This window comes from Ixodes scapularis, unplaced genomic scaffold (assembly GCF_016920785.2).
Source record: "Ixodes scapularis isolate PalLabHiFi unplaced genomic scaffold, ASM1692078v2 PGA_scaffold9__187_contigs__length_104089568, whole genome shotgun sequence".
Classification (NCBI taxonomy): Eukaryota; Metazoa; Arthropoda; class Arachnida; order Ixodida; family Ixodidae; genus Ixodes; species Ixodes scapularis.
In genome coordinates, this window is record NW_024609884.1 from 93,324,296 (window position 1) to 93,342,812 (window position 18,517).

At 45.0% G+C, this 18,517-nt stretch overlaps 2 protein-coding genes across 3 annotated transcripts in view; one reads left to right on the forward strand and one right to left on the reverse strand.

Annotated features, from left to right (window-relative positions):
* Positions 1-18,000, reverse strand: part of LOC8036660 (zwei Ig domain protein zig-4) — a 313,494-nt gene extending 295,494 nt beyond the window's left edge. Inside the window, exon 1 of one of the 2 annotated variants that reach the window (XM_040218264.3) lies at positions 17,792-17,813. The gene's annotated coding sequence lies outside the window, so the exon portion shown is untranslated. Of the gene's footprint in view, positions 1-17,791 lie in introns of both variants that reach the window. The other variant, XM_040503801.1, reaches the window with a different exon arrangement.
* Positions 6,126-6,584, forward strand: LOC120846494 (the record flags this gene model as incomplete). Its single annotated transcript, XM_040218266.1, has 1 exon — positions 6,126-6,584. A coding segment is annotated over one exon (459 nt), but the record flags the coding sequence as incomplete, so codon positions are not given.
* Positions 18,001-18,517: the final 517 nt, after the last annotated feature.

The following is an 18,517-nucleotide window of genomic DNA, read 5'->3' on the forward strand; positions in this document are numbered from 1 at the left end:
TTTTTTTTTTGTAAAATTTGCCAAGAGCGAACTTTTTCGACTCAAAAGCGGCGCGCGTTCCCCAGGCGGCGAAAGTTGCAAAAACAAAACCAGGCGCGGTAACAAGGAACAGCAAAGCAGACAACATCAGTAGCCGAAAAAAAAAAAGAAAAAAGTAAAAGTATCTCGACAAACCATTTTTAATCGATTAGCCGTCCATTCAATATGTTTTATTAGTAAGGATGATAAAATAATGCACCGGCAACTGATATCAGAAAAGCTCGCGTCGCTTTTGAGTCGAAACGATCGTCCGCTAAAGACGTCGGCTCTCGGCGCCGTATGCTCGTTCGTTAGCGACAGTTGGCGTCGCGACTGCTTGCGCCATCTCTTGTCTCCCGTGCGAAGCGGCACCGTATTGTTTGAAGAGCGGTGGCTTTGCTGCGTTTCCATAGGAGCTAATCCTTTTTCTTTCTTTACTTTTTCCTCAGGTAAGTTCGCTCTTTGCAAATTTTACAAAAAAAAAAAGCGCCATCTGTGGGCAACGCTGCACAAAATCGTAGCGCAATAGGTTAAGAAACCGAATTTTGCGGTCGATTTAAAGAGCCTGGCCGCTTCTTGGGTTACCCAATACATACACCCTACACCCAGCTTCGCCTCAATCTCTTTCCGGGTATGCAGTCTGGGGTAGTATCACGATACTGTAATTTGCAACTTTTTTTAATTTTTATTTGTAACTCGATACATTTTTTGAAGCAACTGTAACAATAACTTAAATACTTTTTGAAAAGGAAAGTGTAAAGTGATACACATACTTCTCGCGAAAAAAATGGCCCTGTTTTGTGAAAACTACAGCAGAGTGACCACGTGAGGAGGTTGGGTAATCTTAGACGAGACAAAATAAAACAAGAACTAAACTTTTTTTCGTCGGAGCGAAGTGCCGGCGCAGAGGGCCGACGTTTTTCTACTTCTGTTTATCATTTTTCATTGCGTGTAAAAGCGCATTTAGCATTTGCTTTATTTCCACCTTTTTGTGCGTGGCTCCCTCGCCCCGTTTTCACCCTTTCCGGCCTTATCGAACTCTGCCACCTCTTCAGCCAAGCGGCAGAGCCACCTCGCAGAAACACGCAACTCGTAGACACCTAAACGCTCTGCTATGCTCCGACGTTGAGCGAACCAAACGCAGCATAGTGCAGAACACGTGCATTTCGTTGTCCGGCGAGCAGGAGCTCGATATCTGCGACCAATAGTATCTGTGTGCGCTGCACTACACCGCATTTGCTACGCTCAACGTGCGAACTGTAACGCTGAACGAGGGTGTTAAGTAACGAAGAATTTTGTTAGAAATAAGTTAGATTTGTTTTAGAAAAGTATATTTTTCTACAGTTGCGTCGGCATTGTTTTTTTTTTTTTATCTGCCTATGTCTGCGTCTCCATTTTTGGGCGTCTTCCGCCCCCACGCGCGGGGGGGCTTCGAGCAGCCGCGGGGCTTGGATGAGATGAGTCGGACCCCGGTCGTTAACAAACGGATTGGGTTTAAGTTGGGGCGCCGGAATTCCCCTGTCTTGGGCTTCTGTCCGCACTTGTGGCTTTTAAGCGGGTGTGCTTGTGTCTGGCGTATTTCGCCGCTTAGTGTAGAAAACTTCGCATTTAGTCGACGCAATAACTTAACTTGGTGGCACCAGCCAGACGGCTGAGAAAGCATGTGGTGACTCTACAGAGAATTTGGGTGTGACCGTTGAAGTGTCGGAGGGGGGTCACGTTGAGAGCTCGCTGATCATTGGGTAAGAGTGTAACACGTGACAATGGGCGAATTTGAAGTGATTGGCCCGTCTCTGGAGGGAAAGGAGGCCCCTACGAGTCTAGAAAATGGCTGCCGAGAGGATTCTCGGGGATTCGGCTTTTGAGATCAGGCAGATTCGGCTCTTGAGACTGGGGACTAAAGTATGGGCTTTAATTTTGGGAGTTTTGTATTGTAAATTACTGTTGACTTCTTGTCGTTTTGTTTTGAAATAAACGTGGCCACACTGGCCATCGTAAACCAACCAATGTTGTAATGTGTCCAGCAGGATCGAACAACTTTTAGTTTTTTTTTCTTATTCGACTTTCCGGGGGACTTCCATCGGGCGAACACCATCATCCGTCGTCACCGTCCTGAATGACCGGCCCCTTCTACCCTCCCTGCGGAAAGTTGACTGAGGGCCTCAGTCGTCGCTGCTGCAACATTCGCGGCGATACCTTTCTTAGAGTAAGCGAGTCGCCGCCGGTAGACACTCTCTGATCGGGAACACAGACGATGTCTCTACTGGTCGACTTGCCCTTCCCCAGGGGCCGTGAGCTCGTGATCCACGGTCGGGTCTTTTGTAGTGATGGGCCGAACTTTTGCCGAATCGAAAATTCGGCACCAAATCTTGGGACTCGGCAAAGCCGAAGTTTTGCCAAAGTTTTGTAAAGATTCGGCAAAAATACATTGTTGCTAGACCTAAGAGTTGATATATATCGTAATTTTGTGCCAAAAAATTTCTAAAGTTTATTTTTAATGGATATTAACACAGTTGTTACTAAATAAGGTGATATTCTACAATATATATAATTGTATCTGTATAATTGTGTGCTTATGGTAATTTTTAAAGTGACTTTTTGCAGAATAGGTGTGACAACGCGGTTGGGTAGTAGAGGTAGGAGTCTGCGCAGTCACGATACGCGACCTTCGATTTTAAGGCCTCGACCACGCAGCCTGCAAGCGCATAGTGTTGAAAAAAAGCCTGTAACAATGTGTTCTACACTTCCTCTGCAAATCGCCATTTGTGCGCGAAAATGAAGGCAACGGTTGTTTAGCCTTCACCAGAAGATATAAGAATATTATTGTAAATATGAATATTTTGCGATTTGAGTCCCTTCAGCTTTGCATGAAAGTATGCGTCCCACATTCTCAGCGTCTTTTTTTTAACCTTTAATATGCCGGTTTCTGATGTTAGAACACAGCAGACGTTTAGGAAGATGGGAAGGGTTAAGAATGTCGGATGTGCAACGTGAAGCATGATAGTTTTGTGTTTAGTCTTATGCGGATAGATCAAAAACCGCGACTTAAAAAGCAATATTATTTTATTTTGGCACAAACTACTTGTGAGCCGAAAACTCTTGAACAGATGGTCAAGTCGATACTAGAAAAAGAAAAAAACGAGATTGCGGAGGACATAAACTCTATGTAAAGTAGCCAAACACTGACAGAACATAACATTTATTCAATAAACAAAAAATTAGCCGAGTACGACGAAAAGTTTAAAATAATGCAGGAAACAAACGCAAAGGTCATACAGCTTGAAAATACCATTATCGTCCAACAGAAATCCTCATCAACTCAGCAAATGAAGCTGGATGACCTCGACGAGAGGCGTAATAACTTGATTCTGTTTGGTTTCCCTGAAAAGTCAGGGGAATCTTTGGAAGTCGCAGTTGTAGACGATCTCTTCCAAAGTCGCCTCGGTGTAGATGTCGATTCGGTACAGCGTATTCACAGGCTTGGCGGAAAGGCTGAAGGGAAAATCAGGCCTGTCATCATGAACTTTGCTTGCAATAAAGAACGTCAGGAAGTGCTGAAAAATTGCTCCATACAGAAAGGTTCCCGGTTATTTCTGGGGGAAGTCTTCTGCTGGAATATTCTGCAAAAAAGAAAAAAGGCTATGGGATTCGTCGAAAAAAAATCGAGACAACGGCGATGAAGTTCAACTATTTTACAACAAACTACACATAAATCGATACATTTTGTTTGGGATGAGCGTCCGAATTGTCGAGTTCAGATAAATAATGATAAACGCTATACAACAGAACGCAATGAATGACAGTCGTCAGGTTGTCGCTTGGTTCTACTTAACGCGCAAAGTGTATTGAATAAACTTGCTGACATCGAGGGTGTTTTGTACGAATATGATGCTGACATAACAGCGATAACGGAAACATGGCTACATTCGGGCATCTCTGGATTGTGAGCTTATTCCTCCAACTCATCAAATAATACGACACGATCATTCATCCCGAGGCGGGCGTGTGGCTATCATTGCAAAAAACAATGTTTGTTGCTCTGTCTCGGAAGGAATTCGAAACCACGAGAGCTTGTGGCGCAAAGTGGAAGTCGGAAAAATTGTGTTTGTTCTTGGCGTTGTTTACAGGCCTCCAAATGCAACTGGTGTTTTTTTTGGAGACGTTATACGACTACTTATCTGGATTAGTTAGAAATAGAGCTAAAGTTGTTGTTTTTGGTGATTTCAATGCTCCCGGAATTGATTCAACTCATTTAAGACTAACCACCTCAAATACGCAAAAAGAGTCAATTTTACTTTACCTACTTTCCAACGTAAACCTTTTACAGGTTGTTACTCAGCCAACGCGGGTTACACCAACAAGTTCTATACTTGACTTAGCTTTCGTGAGTCGTTCTATGCCCTGTGAGGTCAGCATACGTAAAGGCATATCAGACCACTATCTTGTATCGCTATTTTTTTTTCCCCAGACGCTACAGTAAAAGCTGCGTCTCGTAAGCTAATACGGGATTTTGGCCGAGCGGACGATGTCAGTATACTCGACTCTCTTGAAACAAGATTCGATGCATTCAGCAAAACACAGAATTCCTTTGGCAGATGTTAAGAGACACAGTTAGTTACTGCATCGAGCGCTTTGTTCCGGAAAGAAAAATAACCATTAACAGGCCGCATACTTGGATATCAAGAGATGGAATCCATTTGATAAGGCGCATTGAAAGACTCCGCCGACGGAAGGCTTGTAACTCGTCGAGTTTTGAAGATCTGTGTTCTACTTTAAGGAAGAAAATTGTGGAGGGTCGAACAGCCTTTTTTTTTTTTTTGCAAACTCACCCCACCTTTATGCGAGATTCTCCTAAAAAAGTCTGTCGATATCTGTCTCCCTCACGTGCAGTGGTTGAAAAAGTTAAAATACGAAATGTAGTCATAGATACTCCAAAGATATAAGTACCGAGTTTAATGCATATTTTCAGTCTGTCTTTACCAGACCAACAAACGCAGTAGACTACCTTGCACCTTCAGGTTGCACTTTTATTCCCATGTCTGACCTAACTGTGACAGCCCAAGGTTTCTTTGCTATGTTACTTAATTTAGACAGTAAAAAAGCGTCTGGCCTAGATGACATTCCTGCTGCATTTATGAAGAGGTAAGCTGAGTGGATGTCAATGTTTCTGTGTATAATATTTACGTAGTCTTTGAAAGAAAAGCTTGCTCCAGTCTACTGGCTTTGAGCAGGCGTAGTACCGGTCCATAAGGCGAGCGATAAGCTTTCAGTTTCGAACTACCGAACCATATCTTTAACTTGCATATCTTCCAAACTTCTTGAGCACATTGTAAACAAGCATATTACTGATTACCTCGAGAGGAACAATTTTTTCACTGACTTCCAGCATGGTTTTCGACGTAATCGCTCTACCACTACCCAGCTCGTTTGCACCGTGCATGACTTAGCAAGCATTCTTAATGAAAAAGGGCAAGCTGACGCGGTTTTCATCGACTTTTCGAAAGCCTTCGACACTGTTCCCCATGATGCACTACTTTTTTTTTAAATTAAGAAAAGCTGGTATTAAGGAAGATTTGGTGCAGTGGATAAAGTTCTATTTGTACAACCGGAAGCAATATGTTGAAATCAAAGGTTCCCGTTCTCCCTCCCTTGACGTTTTTTCCGGTGTCCCCTAGGAATCAGTCGTAGGCCCGTTATTATTTCTTGTCTACATAAATGACGTTGTGAACGCTATCAATAAAAAAATCCAGATCAGGCTTTTTGCTGACGATTGTGCCTTGTATACGAAAGTAAAGAGTGTCGAGGACCGGATTATGCTCAACAACGCCCTGGGTTCAGTATCTGAATGGTGCAAGAAATGGCAGATGAAACTTAATCTACAAAAAACGGTAGCGATCACATTCACTAAGAAAAAAAGCTATCAAAGTTTTGAGTACCTTTTTGATAGCTCCCCTGTTTCCAAAGCCGACTCCGTGAAATATCTGGGAGTAACGCTCACTCCTGGCCTTAGCTGGAGCTTGCATGTAGATAATATATGCTCAGCTGCCTTCCGAAAACTTTGTTTCATTAGAAGAAAACTAAAGCTGGCACCAAAATCCACTAGACTAACCGCCTATAAGGCCCTAATAAGGTCAATGTTGGAGTACGCCACTGTAGTATGGGATCCTTATACCAAAGTTGATTCTTCTAAAATCGAACGTATAGAAAACCAGAGTCTACGATTTGTGTACAGCAGGTACAAAAGGAGGGATTCTATCACTGAGATGTTGTCATTGTCAAACACAGAACCTTTGCGCGCCCGACGTAAGTTAGCTTGGCTAAACTTTTTATACTGTATTGCGAACAGGCAAACCGGTATCGATCCTACCACGTATTTGGTCCCTCCCTTCAAGCACTCCAGCAGAATAAACAACTCGCACCACATTCGACCCTTTAGACCGTCATCGAATGTGTTGAAGTTTTCTTTCTTTTCCAGAACTATAGATGAATGGAATCTTTTACCTGACGGGATTGTTGCATATACGACCGTGGAACAATTTGTTGATGCATGTTTTTCGCCTTTCTAACGAACTCGCATGGTTTTTTTGTTATTTTTCAGTGATGTTGTAGTCGTGATTTTAAGATACAACGTGTCACTAGCGTTCTTACCTTATTTTTTATGTGCTCTGTTGGGCTTATGGCAAGACGCTATCAGTGGCCCCATTGTTGTGTTATCTATACTCCCTTTGAACTTGTGTATTTTTTTTTCTTTCTTTCTTTTTTTTTGTGACCTCCAATGTACCACATTTGTTGGTTTACTCTGTTTAGTTGTGTTCTTTTTTTTTTCTTGCTGTCCCACCCTGCTTTGGCCTGAAATGGCCTGCAGTATGAATAAATACATAAATTAAAAAAATTATGAGATGAAATACCGCAAAAAGGTACAAAAGAAAGATAGAAACCGGACAGTACAGAACGCTGTCCTGTCCGGTTTATCTCTTCCTTTTGTACCTATTATTACAATTGTAAATGAGCGTGTTGGTTAATAGATACAAAACTTCATTCTATGTTGTTGCTAAATGAAAGATGTCCTGTTCCTGCCCTCGTCCTCGCTGTTTTATACTTTCAAGTTTCTTATCTTTTGTACCTGTTTGCGCTGTTTTATCTCATTATGTGCAGTATTTCTTCACAATACTCAGGGGATGTTATTGTCTCTATACACACAACGGTGCTCTTGTGACTATCCACGATGCTGCGTGGGTTTAACTCTAAGTCGTGACATATTTATGTTCGAGTTTCTTTTATGTTTTATTTTTATATCTATCGGCATAGCAGAGCACAAACGTTTAGTTTTCTGGTCGCTGGTAAAAGCGTTAATTACTTAAAGAAAACTATTTGGTTGCTTCGCATCTCAACCAGATTAGGATGCTGACAGTAATTGATCACAAAATGCGAAGATATTATCTCTAAACGCCGGAAGCTAAAGTACACACCGGTCTTTAGCGTGCTCCTGAATAGACGAGGAAAATTACGTGACCTCCCCAGACACATAGGTACACGGAAAGCTCAGTACTGGCTGCTCTGAATGCAAGTGTCAGGCGACACGTTCAAAAAGGTTTTTGAGACCGGGTTTCTCCCAAACCTCGTGTGCTTGTTGCGCACTTTTTACCACTGAAAGGACCTATGGGCATTTTAGGCACATCTTTCGTCGTGTGTAGTACGAAGAAGCCCTGTATATGTACTGTGCAACTGTGCAGGGGTTTGAAGGGAAGTATAGTTTATCCATTATCATCCTTCAAACTAATATGATATTTATATATATATTATTTCTAGCACTGATATGACTATTCTTTATCAAAATCAAGATGACTATAGACCATATCATGCTTACAAACAAACCGGAAAGCCCCTAGCGGACGTCACCGGCGCCGCGCACGCGCGATGGAGTGTTAGCATGATGGTTGCCGTCGCCCATAAACAAACCATTGAAATGCGATATTGCCGGCGTCTTATGAATGTCCGTGCTCTTTATCCCGTTGAAATTGTTAATTCTACGTCTTCCTTGCAATGTCTGACTGCTTGAGCAGCCTCAGCGAAATTACCGAGGCTCGCTACACTGCAAATCTTCGCGTGACTGTGACATGCGGTGATTCATGCCGCGTGGACGCCGCAGAATGGACGCTAAAGCACGATTCGCAGGATAAAATTCCTCTCGCAATTTTTAGTCGCGACGTCGCTCGGGCTGCAAAAGCGTGAACCGTACCTTAGATGGTCGACGTCGATACTGAAAATCACAAGAAGAATCGGACCGACTGTGTCAGGAATAATAAATCGATGATGGCCGCTGGTAACAATGGTCAACATATCCTGGTATCTTCAGTATACACCGAGCGTGCTTACCCAAACCAACCTTCAATATTAAAAGTCTTTTGAGGCCTGCACTTACTCTTATCGCAATTACCGGGTCAACGTTTGGTCTACGGGTCGGTGTCGTCTGAAGAGTAGACGACAAGCAGAAAGAAACGTTTGAAAAAGCGGACGACAGTTCAAATATTAGGTAGCCATTTTAACTCGAAGACGCACTGAACGTAATCCGCACGTGGTCCATAAAACTTGACGGTTTTTCCGCGTTCATGTTGGAACAAAAATAAACCTGATGACCACAAGTATCCGGAATTCAACCTAAAGTTATTTCCGCCCAAGCAATCGTGGTCCGACGGTGTCTGGTTTTCCCTTCTCGTGGCACATATCCACGTTTTCGGACGAACCAAGTACATAAAAAGTGACTTTCAAACCTTTCTCGACTCTTTTGGTACAACCCAAGTCGCGGTGTTTTGACGAGAAGGCAGGTTTTTGTCTGGTTTCTGTGGTCTGTACATTTAAAATAGTGTCCGTTCTCTCCATGTACCTATTTTGTTCGTTTTCTGAAATTCCTTGAAAATCGCCTGCTGAAATTACTTGGGAATCGCCAGGACCTTTGTCTTGGTCCCCCGTTTCAGCGATGAAACAAAATAAAGATTTATTTTTATTATTAAAACAACGCAGGAATGCACGTCTCGCAAGGTGACTTCCGCCCACTGTCACAGACCAGAAGTGCACTCGACGCGCCACCACCGCGCCGTGACGTAACAGAGTTGAGTTCGTGTAGATCTACTCAGAACGGTTCAGCTTTTAAGTTGTTAGAGTAGCCGCTAGGCGGACAGGTATGTTCATTCTCCATGGATTTTTTTTTATGAAGGACGCGTATCAAGGAGAGATAAAAGTATATTATAAAGTAGTATAGATGTTTACATTTCACGAGAGCTCGAGAAAATTATAGGGGGGGGGGGTGCCCCATAAACCATTTTACTGTTGGGAAACACAAGCCGCCTCTTGCTCCTCCCCCCCAAGAGATTTCCGTGTGCACATCACTGGACGGTGGCCAGCGTTGTGCACATGGAAGTGGGGTATTTTGCACAACACTGGCCATTTCGGCCAGTTTTGTGCAAAATACCCCACGAAAGTAATTAAGATACGATACTATATACCCATTTGAAAATGCATTTACAGTAGTATTTAAGTTGCTTTTACTACGAACTATATTGAGGTAGAGTACAAACACTTCAAAGAGTAATTGAATTACATTCCAAGATACTCGTCAAGTAGGTTGCAAGCTGATAATATAATATTTAAAAAAAAGTCAAAAGGGAGTGCTCTACTTGTGATGACTTCGCTGAAAATCACGTTCTCCTACGACTTTCAAGAAGCGACTCAGCTGCTGCAATCGAAGTTTACTTCGGAAAAATTCGGGATGTGCAAAATAATGTACACCGAATGATTTTATGAACAAGGGGCAAATGACGTGCTTTAGTTTGGCGGCCGGCTCGGCTCATAGCGCATTCCGCCATAAGTTCTTAGTATGCCTTGACGCAGTTCGGCGTACTTGACACATAGTGCGGCATTACATATCCCTAACAACCGCACTAAACGTTGATCAGGCAGCCAGACTTGATGATAAGTACGCGAGTGAATGGCAAATGTGCACGTACAGGAGAAACATCGGCTAGAGGACAACAGCCCAGACAAGGGCGAGGAGGAGCGCATGTACCTTCAAACTCTCTAAAAATATTCGTAAGGTCAAGAGGGAAACCCAAGTAACACAATAGTACCTACGAAACCGCTTTCAATCCCTGGCTCCACCTGCCGGAAAACTGGGTTGGAGGATTCTAAGAATGAAACAATCTGCACAATCGGAAGGAGGTAAAAGAAACGCTTTTGAACGAGCTTGAGACCCAAAGTTAAGCCACAATAGGCACACAAGGGGCTTTGGGGAAGCCCAATCTAGGTCACTGCAGCTCAATAAAACCAGCATGATCTAGCTTCCTTGGCCGAGGGGACGTTTGCCCTCACTTGGAAACATGCTCGCGCTGTTTGATACCAGAAACCCCTAAACCGGCAATTTCCGAAAATGGCCCATTGTTATCGTACCAAGCGTTGGCGTCATATCTTTCTGCTGACGGAGCCACTCCAGCTCATACAAAAGGTGTAAATTTTCGAGGACGTTACCAGCACTTTGCTAGCTCCGAGCGTAATTTGCAATTCAAGAACAACTTAGAAATAAAAAAAAAAAAAAAAAAGAACGCGGACAAGAGGGACACATAAAGCCGGCGTACTTGGGACTATCTATATGTTCTTTTGTTGGCATTCGGAGACCGCGTTTTGTTCGTGCCTTGTTTTGTGCCCCGGGTTCAGTGGCTTGCCTCTAAGTTTGCAATCGGTTCAACTTTTCCATGATAGTCCGATGATCCCTAGTTTCGTAGATTGTTTTGACGACAAATATTTTCGAATGTTGAAAAATGTATTTGAAATATTGAAGACAAGATATTGAGAAATGTAATTAAGAGAAAGTAGCAAATACTCCACACTTAATGTATTTGCGAGATACCGAAATACTACCAAACGTATTCGATATACGGTATCTTGAGTACAATATTTAAGTAGGCGCCAGTCTGATTTCGGCAGGCTTTCCGAGCCTGTCGATGTCAAAATTTCTAGGACGATGAAGTTCTACAAAAATCAAGAAGTTAGGGATCTTGCGACATCCTTCAGCTGTGCTGTAAAGGGGATCGGTAGTCTCACACGAGTATTAAAAATCTTAAACAAATTTCTCGTTAACCGGTTCTTTAACTAATCACCTGGAGCACTGGTCATAAAATATTTAATGACGGTTGCAACAAACGGTGCTAGCTTGGAAGTTGTCTGTCCTCTCCAATAACAAGAGTGTGTGTATTGATGACTATCAAAATTAGTGTGTGGCCATAATTATTATTTATAAAATATTTGACAGAATGAGTTGCTGTGCAGGGCTCATATTTAGACCCCCAGTAAGCGGGCCCAGATGTGTTAGAAGGGCGTTTATCGGGGGATTTTAAATTACTGAGGGGTGTACAGGCGTTTGTGTTACGGATACTGTTGATGAAATCGGAAAGCTCTGCTGTCCCTTACTGGCCACTGTTATAATGTCTGTTCTCAATCAGATTTTTTGCATACCCGCTTTGACTCTGTATCTTCAGTTCTTGAATCAAAATGCATATTTCACCGGAATCTCCCACTCACTTTCTCTCAAAAGTGAAACTTTAGGTCCACGATCAAGACCCATAATCGGAGAAAAGCAAGCAGAAGAACGGGAACCACAGAGGTCTTAAAGCATGGCAAGCAGCCACCAGGCGTCCAGCTTTTCTTCACTTCACCTGACCTCAATGAATAAAATATGGAGACCTAATTTGCTTGGTGTCACAATATTTGGCTATGCACTTGCATGTTGTACAAGAAACGTACTTTGGACCCAGGGACAGTGCGTTAGAGGGGCCGAGAATGCAAAGTTTGGGGGTATCAAAATAAATGCAGCATATCTTGATCAAATTATGCGCAATCGTGCAGTACTTCGAAATGCTTTAATTCTCGTTAAGAATATGATTACTGGACAGTGTCAAGGAAAGAAGAATTGCCTTGAACGTTATTAGATACAAAATCAGCGAAGGTTTTGCACTGTCCGATTAACGAAACAAGGTAGCATAGTCTACTTACTACTCACATTATAGGCGTCGGGAATCTTCAATATCGAGAAACCAAATTAAAAAGGATATGCTTTCGAATAAGTCACCGCACAGTCGACGAGCCGTAAACTGACCAAGATTGATTTGAACGGTTTGAACCTCAACAACCAAGGCACTGCATTTCAGTCACCCAGTGTCACACGCCACACCGAACACCGCAAACATTCCTGCTTTTCGTCGTATGAGAGTATCGCTATGTTACAGCGAACAGAAACAAACACAACACCACAACGCGGATTGACGAAGCCTACGCACTGCTGTCGACGGAGAACGAATCCTGGCTTGTAATGGCGCTTTTGAGTGGATCCACTCGCTCTAGTCGCCGTAACTTCCGATGGTTTCAAATACTCTTCCGTCTTTCGGCCACATCACAAAAACGGTTTAAGCGCGTTTTCGACACATGAACACGCGAAACGAGGTGAGCGAGGAGCATCGCACGTCTTGCGCAACCGAAACAACCACGGGAAATTACAAACACGCTATTCCCAGTGTTGTCCGGCGCTCTCAGGGTCCAATCACAACCAAAACAACAAAATGAAATACTCGCAGCGCAGCGGGAAAGTCTAGCCACACGCGCGTCCTTTCAATGGCGCCCACTACATAGTGGGCGCCATTGAAAAGACGCGCGTGTGGCTATACTTTTCCGTCCACTCTCACTCGGAAACCTATAGGAACATTGGTTTCCGTTTTTATCATGGCCTCCACCACGGAGCGCCGTGAAAGTGGAGAGGAACGCAGTGGAAACGCACTGGAAAGCACCCTTCCCCCGTGCCAGAGACTGTCATCTGAGCCTAGTGTACGTAACACTGCTGGCACTGTTCCGGAGCTTCGCTGCTTCTAACAGCTTCATGTGCTCGTTGGACAAAATTAGTGGTAAAAACGTCAGTACAGCAGAGATGTTCTGCACGTTTGGAATGGGAGACGGAATCACAGACGACCTTCGCTGCCGCTGAAGCTCAATCAACGCAACAACGTTTATTAAACAACGCGCGCCACGTGCTCGAAAAACGAAGCCGAAGGAAGATGAGGTGGGAGAGCGGAACTTCTCTGCCGTCTGCTTGGAGAAGGAGAAAAACGTCTCGTTCCTCCTTTCTTCTCGTGCCCGCTTGGGGGGGCCGCGTCAGTAGAAAGAAGGAAAACGAGCCGTGACTACCCCTTTTCCTCCTTTTTTTTTTTTTTTTTTCTTAGAGTGCGGGACATAGACGCGAAACATTCGCGGCCCCAGTTGGCTGTCCTAACGGGCCCATATCGCTAGCGACGCCTTAATATGCACAAGAAAACAGCAAAACGTGACCTGTAGGGTCTGTATTTTATTTATTTTCTCTAGCTTACTTCGGCACGAAAACACCGGAATAGCTCATTGTATAAATCTAAATAAAGTTGACAAGCGCTCGAGCAACTTGAACTGGTCGCGGCAAAACGAACACGCCTAACCTTTCGTCTGCTTTCTTTCTCCGCTCTTCTGCCGCTTTCTTTCTCATTCTTTCTCTCGGGACAGCCGATGTCAGCGCCCAGGATTTGCCGCGTTCTGTGAACACCGGCTCTGCTCCCGTCTTAACACCCTTGGTCAGGCGCTTTTGTGCGCGCTTTTTTATATATATATATATATATATATATACAGGGTGTTTCCTTTTAAGCTTAACTGTTTCGTTTATAAAAGCCGTTAAAGCTATAATAAGGCGGTTCGTACAGGTGACTTACACGGCCAGGGAGACATAGTAAAGGGGACTAATCGTAACGCTCAGTCGGCTAATTAACTGAACTGTGCTAATTAACGTTTTAATTATTGACACAAACAGATATGGTTCCTAACTAGAAACTTGCTGAGCGTAATCAAAAACCCCTAAACCAGATGTTAGTAAGACTTGAATCACGTGCGAAGCAGGGTTACCACTCGTGCAGCACAAGCAAGGCTGCGATAACGCGCCTGCGCGGGTTTTGCGTCTCTTATCTGAGCCCCAGCCTTGTGCTTGTCTAACGAGTGGTAAGCTTAGCGCACTGTGGCGTTTTCCACGCGCTCAAATTCTTTCCAAATTTTTTTTATTTAGAGGTTTTCGAAGACGCTCAGCAAGTTTCTGATTGATACCAGACGTCTATTTTCACTAATTAAAATGTTCATAACCAATTTTAGTGAATTGTTATACTTATAGTAACAATTAGCCCCGAATATTATGTCCCCCTGGTCATTAAACTAACCTGCACAAAGGGTATAAGCTTTCGCGGCTTTTTTTTTTTTTTTTTGCCGCATTTTTTAAATTTAAAAAGAATCCACTTTGCATACTATTGAAGCTTCTGAGACGTACTGTGAGAATCACTTCGCTCTGCTCTCAGGTCTGCGGGTAGGTCAGTGTGGTTAAAGCCGAAGATTAGCGCGCACCTCTCATGATGACCGCGTTCGTTCCTTCGCTTCTGAGTCAGAACAGGCGTTATTTCAAACCGTCGGATTGACTGATCGTTCGAGCGTAGGCTTTCTCACACAGCACGGGAAGAGTGACAGTCAGTAATACGCGCAGGCAACCAAGTGACCGAGCCGCGGCAACACTTGGACCTTATACCACCTGCGCTGAGATACAGGGTGAGACATGAGTGAACACGCTCAATCAAGCAGGTCACGCTAATTGGGATCAAAATTTGGTGTCCTCTAAAGCGACTCCAAAGAGCATCTCTGGAGAACTGTCTGCGTTCATGATACTCCCCATCTGGGTCTCCAGCATTAACCAGGCGCTGCTGCCATCCTCTGCCCTGTGAGCATCGTCTCCCGCACCGTTTGTGCATACTAAGGGTAACTTCTCAATTCCCGTAATGCGGCGCGCCCTGTCTAGGCCTTTTTAAAAATCGCCTTCTGCGAGTCCCCATCTTTGTTCGCTGGGCTGTGAAACGCCTTCTGAGCATGCGCTGCAGATTTGTTGTGCGGTATGTCAGACGCTGCACATTCGTACACAGCTCAGTGACTCGGCATTCTTCGCCTGGCTGATAAGCACTGGAAAGGTCATGAAGTGTAGTGCTGGAAGCCTATTTGAGCATGCTCTATAAGCTTTTGTTTTCCAATCGCGTGTCCGATGCTCGCTGACTGACAGGTTAATCTGACCGAAAGACGCCATGACATGGCGCTTTGATAAAACACTATTCACTCAGCGGACTGACGGTTCATATCAGCGTGAAAGGAAGTGCTACACGGTCTAAAACTTGCGCACTTGCACACTCTCAAAGAAGTTTGTGCGTCTACTTTCATGTACAATACCCGGAGAGCCAATCACCCCAACTTACAGCGGTAGCTCAGTGAATGACAGTGCCGAAACATATGTTTAGACCAAAAAACGCAGTTTGAGTTGTGACATTAAGCAATGCAAAACGTCACGCTTGCATTGCTTAATCTCACAACTCAGACTGCGTTTTTTGGTCTAAACATACGTTTCGGCATCGTCATTCGCTGAGCTGCCTCCGTAAGTTGCGGTGATTGGCTTTCCGAGTGTTGTGCGGGAAATCAGACGCACGTGTAACTGACAGCTTCAGAAGGTGAGGGGGTGGCGATTCCGTAGCCTATCTTAGTAAGCCAGCCAATCAGATTGCAGCATCAGCCGATAAAAAAGCTCAAGAAGGAATCACCAAGCAAATAGGAGGGCCACCAAAGTTGGTTGCTGTACACTAATAACCGACGTCACCAATCAAATAGAGCAAAAGAGACAAGGCGGGTCCGTCCTATCTCACCTCTTCTCCTTCTATATATTGTGACATCTTATGTTGTACCCTAATAACCGACGTCCTGTGTTTCTTGGCTGTCAGTGACCCGAGATAAAGCAAGACTCGATCCCTCCGCTGAGGCACCAAACACACTGTCCAAAGCGTTGAGCGGAGAGGAGTGAGTCTCAATCAATCGAACACTGATGACCAATGAGCGCGTCTCAATAAAGTCAAGTGAAAAAATACACGTGACTTTCTCAATATACACTCTTCAAAACTTGGTTCGGCAATATCAAGTGCACATCCGCGAGATACCGACCCGCAAAATGCTTCGATCCGAAAAGTTCTCTAAAGCCGTTTCGGTCGTTCAAGAAATCAGGCAAGCCGTCCGGTATAAGCGTAATAGGGACGCAAGACTGAAGAAACAAAACTAAGAGGACATATTAGGTTAGTTCCCTCGGCGTCCACCGAGAACAGTTTTCAAAGCCACACGCTCGCACATGGCCGGCTGTTCCAACACTGAACCACTCCGCAGAACTTTACAGATCTACTTAAGCCGGTGTCACACTGCTTGTACATCATAGAAAAGACAGTTTACATAAAAATTCGAACGCGGGTCACCACGAGATGTGTTCTTTTAACGCCGCATGGCAATGAGTTCAAAGGGAAAACTTGACACGCGGCATTCGAACCCCGGATATTGCGGTGACTCGTGTTTGCGGACTGTCCTTTGCACGATGTATGAACAGTGTGACCTCGGCTTAACGATCCTCTTGGATAAAATAGGCTGGCGGAGTATTTGGTACAGGGCTGCGTACGATACACCGCCAATATAATTCGAAAGGGAGTGATAATACTAGTACGCACTTCGTGTTGCCACTTCCCTTCGTCCTCGCCAAAGGTTTTGGCGCTTTCTCGTATGCAGCCTCTTTGAATACCCAGAGCGGCAGCCGACGCTAAGCCAAAACACAGGGGCCTTGAAAGGCAAGAACGGGGCCGTGCAACAATATTGGGTTTAAATGTTTCTCTTTTACACAACTGGCCCTGGTGTGACCTAGCTCTGCGTGCTACTGCACGCAGCGCCACTAACTCTTATTCGCCGTGGTGTACTTTCCAAGATCAAGGCAGATTATTTCTTTCAGTCTCACCTTTGCAAAGCGAGAGAATATATAGTCGCAGGGATTGCAATGTTGACGTAGACGCGGAGATGACGATAGTCGAATGCCACTCACTGAGTGGACGCAAGCGCTGCGTGGGTACTCGGCTGTCTCGCGACAGCCAATGCCTGGACAAGGATTACGTTGAGTTACTCGTGTTCGATCGCTGCACTGACGGGAATCGTCCAACTCTTAATCATCTCTGGGGCTCATCACGTGCCTTGTGCTTTGCCTAACCACGCAATGATGAACATTGGCGGGATATAGTCGGCACCAGATCACGTTGTCTTGGCTGCGAGTTGAGATGGTGAACGCTGCTCGTTTTTCTCTTATATGTTTGGCGATTGCCATTGCGAGCAGATTAAGCCTAAAGGATGAACTCCATTGGGTGAAATTGCACACGGCGCATGACCACTGTACTGACGCCACGCGCAGAGCGAACGCTCTCCGCGCAGGGTCCAGGAATGATTTTGCCATATTTACTCAAAATAATGCAAAACACGGCTGCCGCTCGACCCTATATGCTCTTGGAGAAGCGTCAGTTGCCACCCTGAGACTTCCAGATGCTTCGTTTGAACGTTCTTCCACGCGACCACCTTGGTGTTCTGTAGGTCGTGCCGGCTCTCATGCTTCATATCAAGTATTCTCTGAGGCACGTGGACTGGTATTTAGAAACTGTCATCCATGCACGAGTGCTCGCACGAACCAAACACATTGTAAAGTTACGTAGTCCCGCTGAAGTTTTTCCCAGAGCTGCAGGGAACTGAGGAGATTAACTGTATTGCTCCGGTACCATAAGAGATGACACGACTTTTCGCGTTCCACGAGTGAACAGAGCATGCACAGACGGACGTGACCACATACCGTCGGACGCACGTGGAGGATCGCAATGGCCTGCTGGGATGTGGCGGTTGGAGGCTCGACGGCAAGACAGCAATGGAGAATGAGATGCAGATGTGGTTTGAAGAATCGGAATGGCGACTCGACAGGCCCAAAGTTCGACTGGTGTTGAGATGCGAGACCTGGGCGCTGCTTGGGCACGTGGGTGCTCCACTGAATGCCAGTCGGACACGCTGTGACCGGGGCGCGGAGTCCGGGGCCTCTCTTATACCGAGCCGGGCCTCGCGATCCTCCGCAGGGGCGCTGCGTTCGGACCACGCGCCGGGAGCGCTGGTTTCGATTTCCCCTTTCCCTCGCGTGGCAAGTCAGGGAGACGTCGGGGGCAGCGGGGCAAGGCGAGCACTGGGTCGGAGGTGGAGGACGCCTTGCGGTCGTCATGGGTACGTGGCCAGTCAAGGTCGTCCTGCTCCGAGTCAGCCAAAGCTGCGCGTGAGGATAGCGCGCGAGTAGAAACGCACGTGAGAGCGAATTTGCGACAAAAAAAAAAAAATATTTTGCGCGCTGACATTTTTTTTTTTTTTCCAAAAAAAGAAAAATCGGGATCAAGTAAAAATTAAACATGAGCTGAATCCGTCACTGTGTTTCACTCTTTTCTTTTCCCTCACTCTTCGTCTTTTTATATATATTTTATCATGTACAGTATTAATCGCACTCGTCTAAAATGCGGGAACGTGCGCGGCTTTCCCCAGC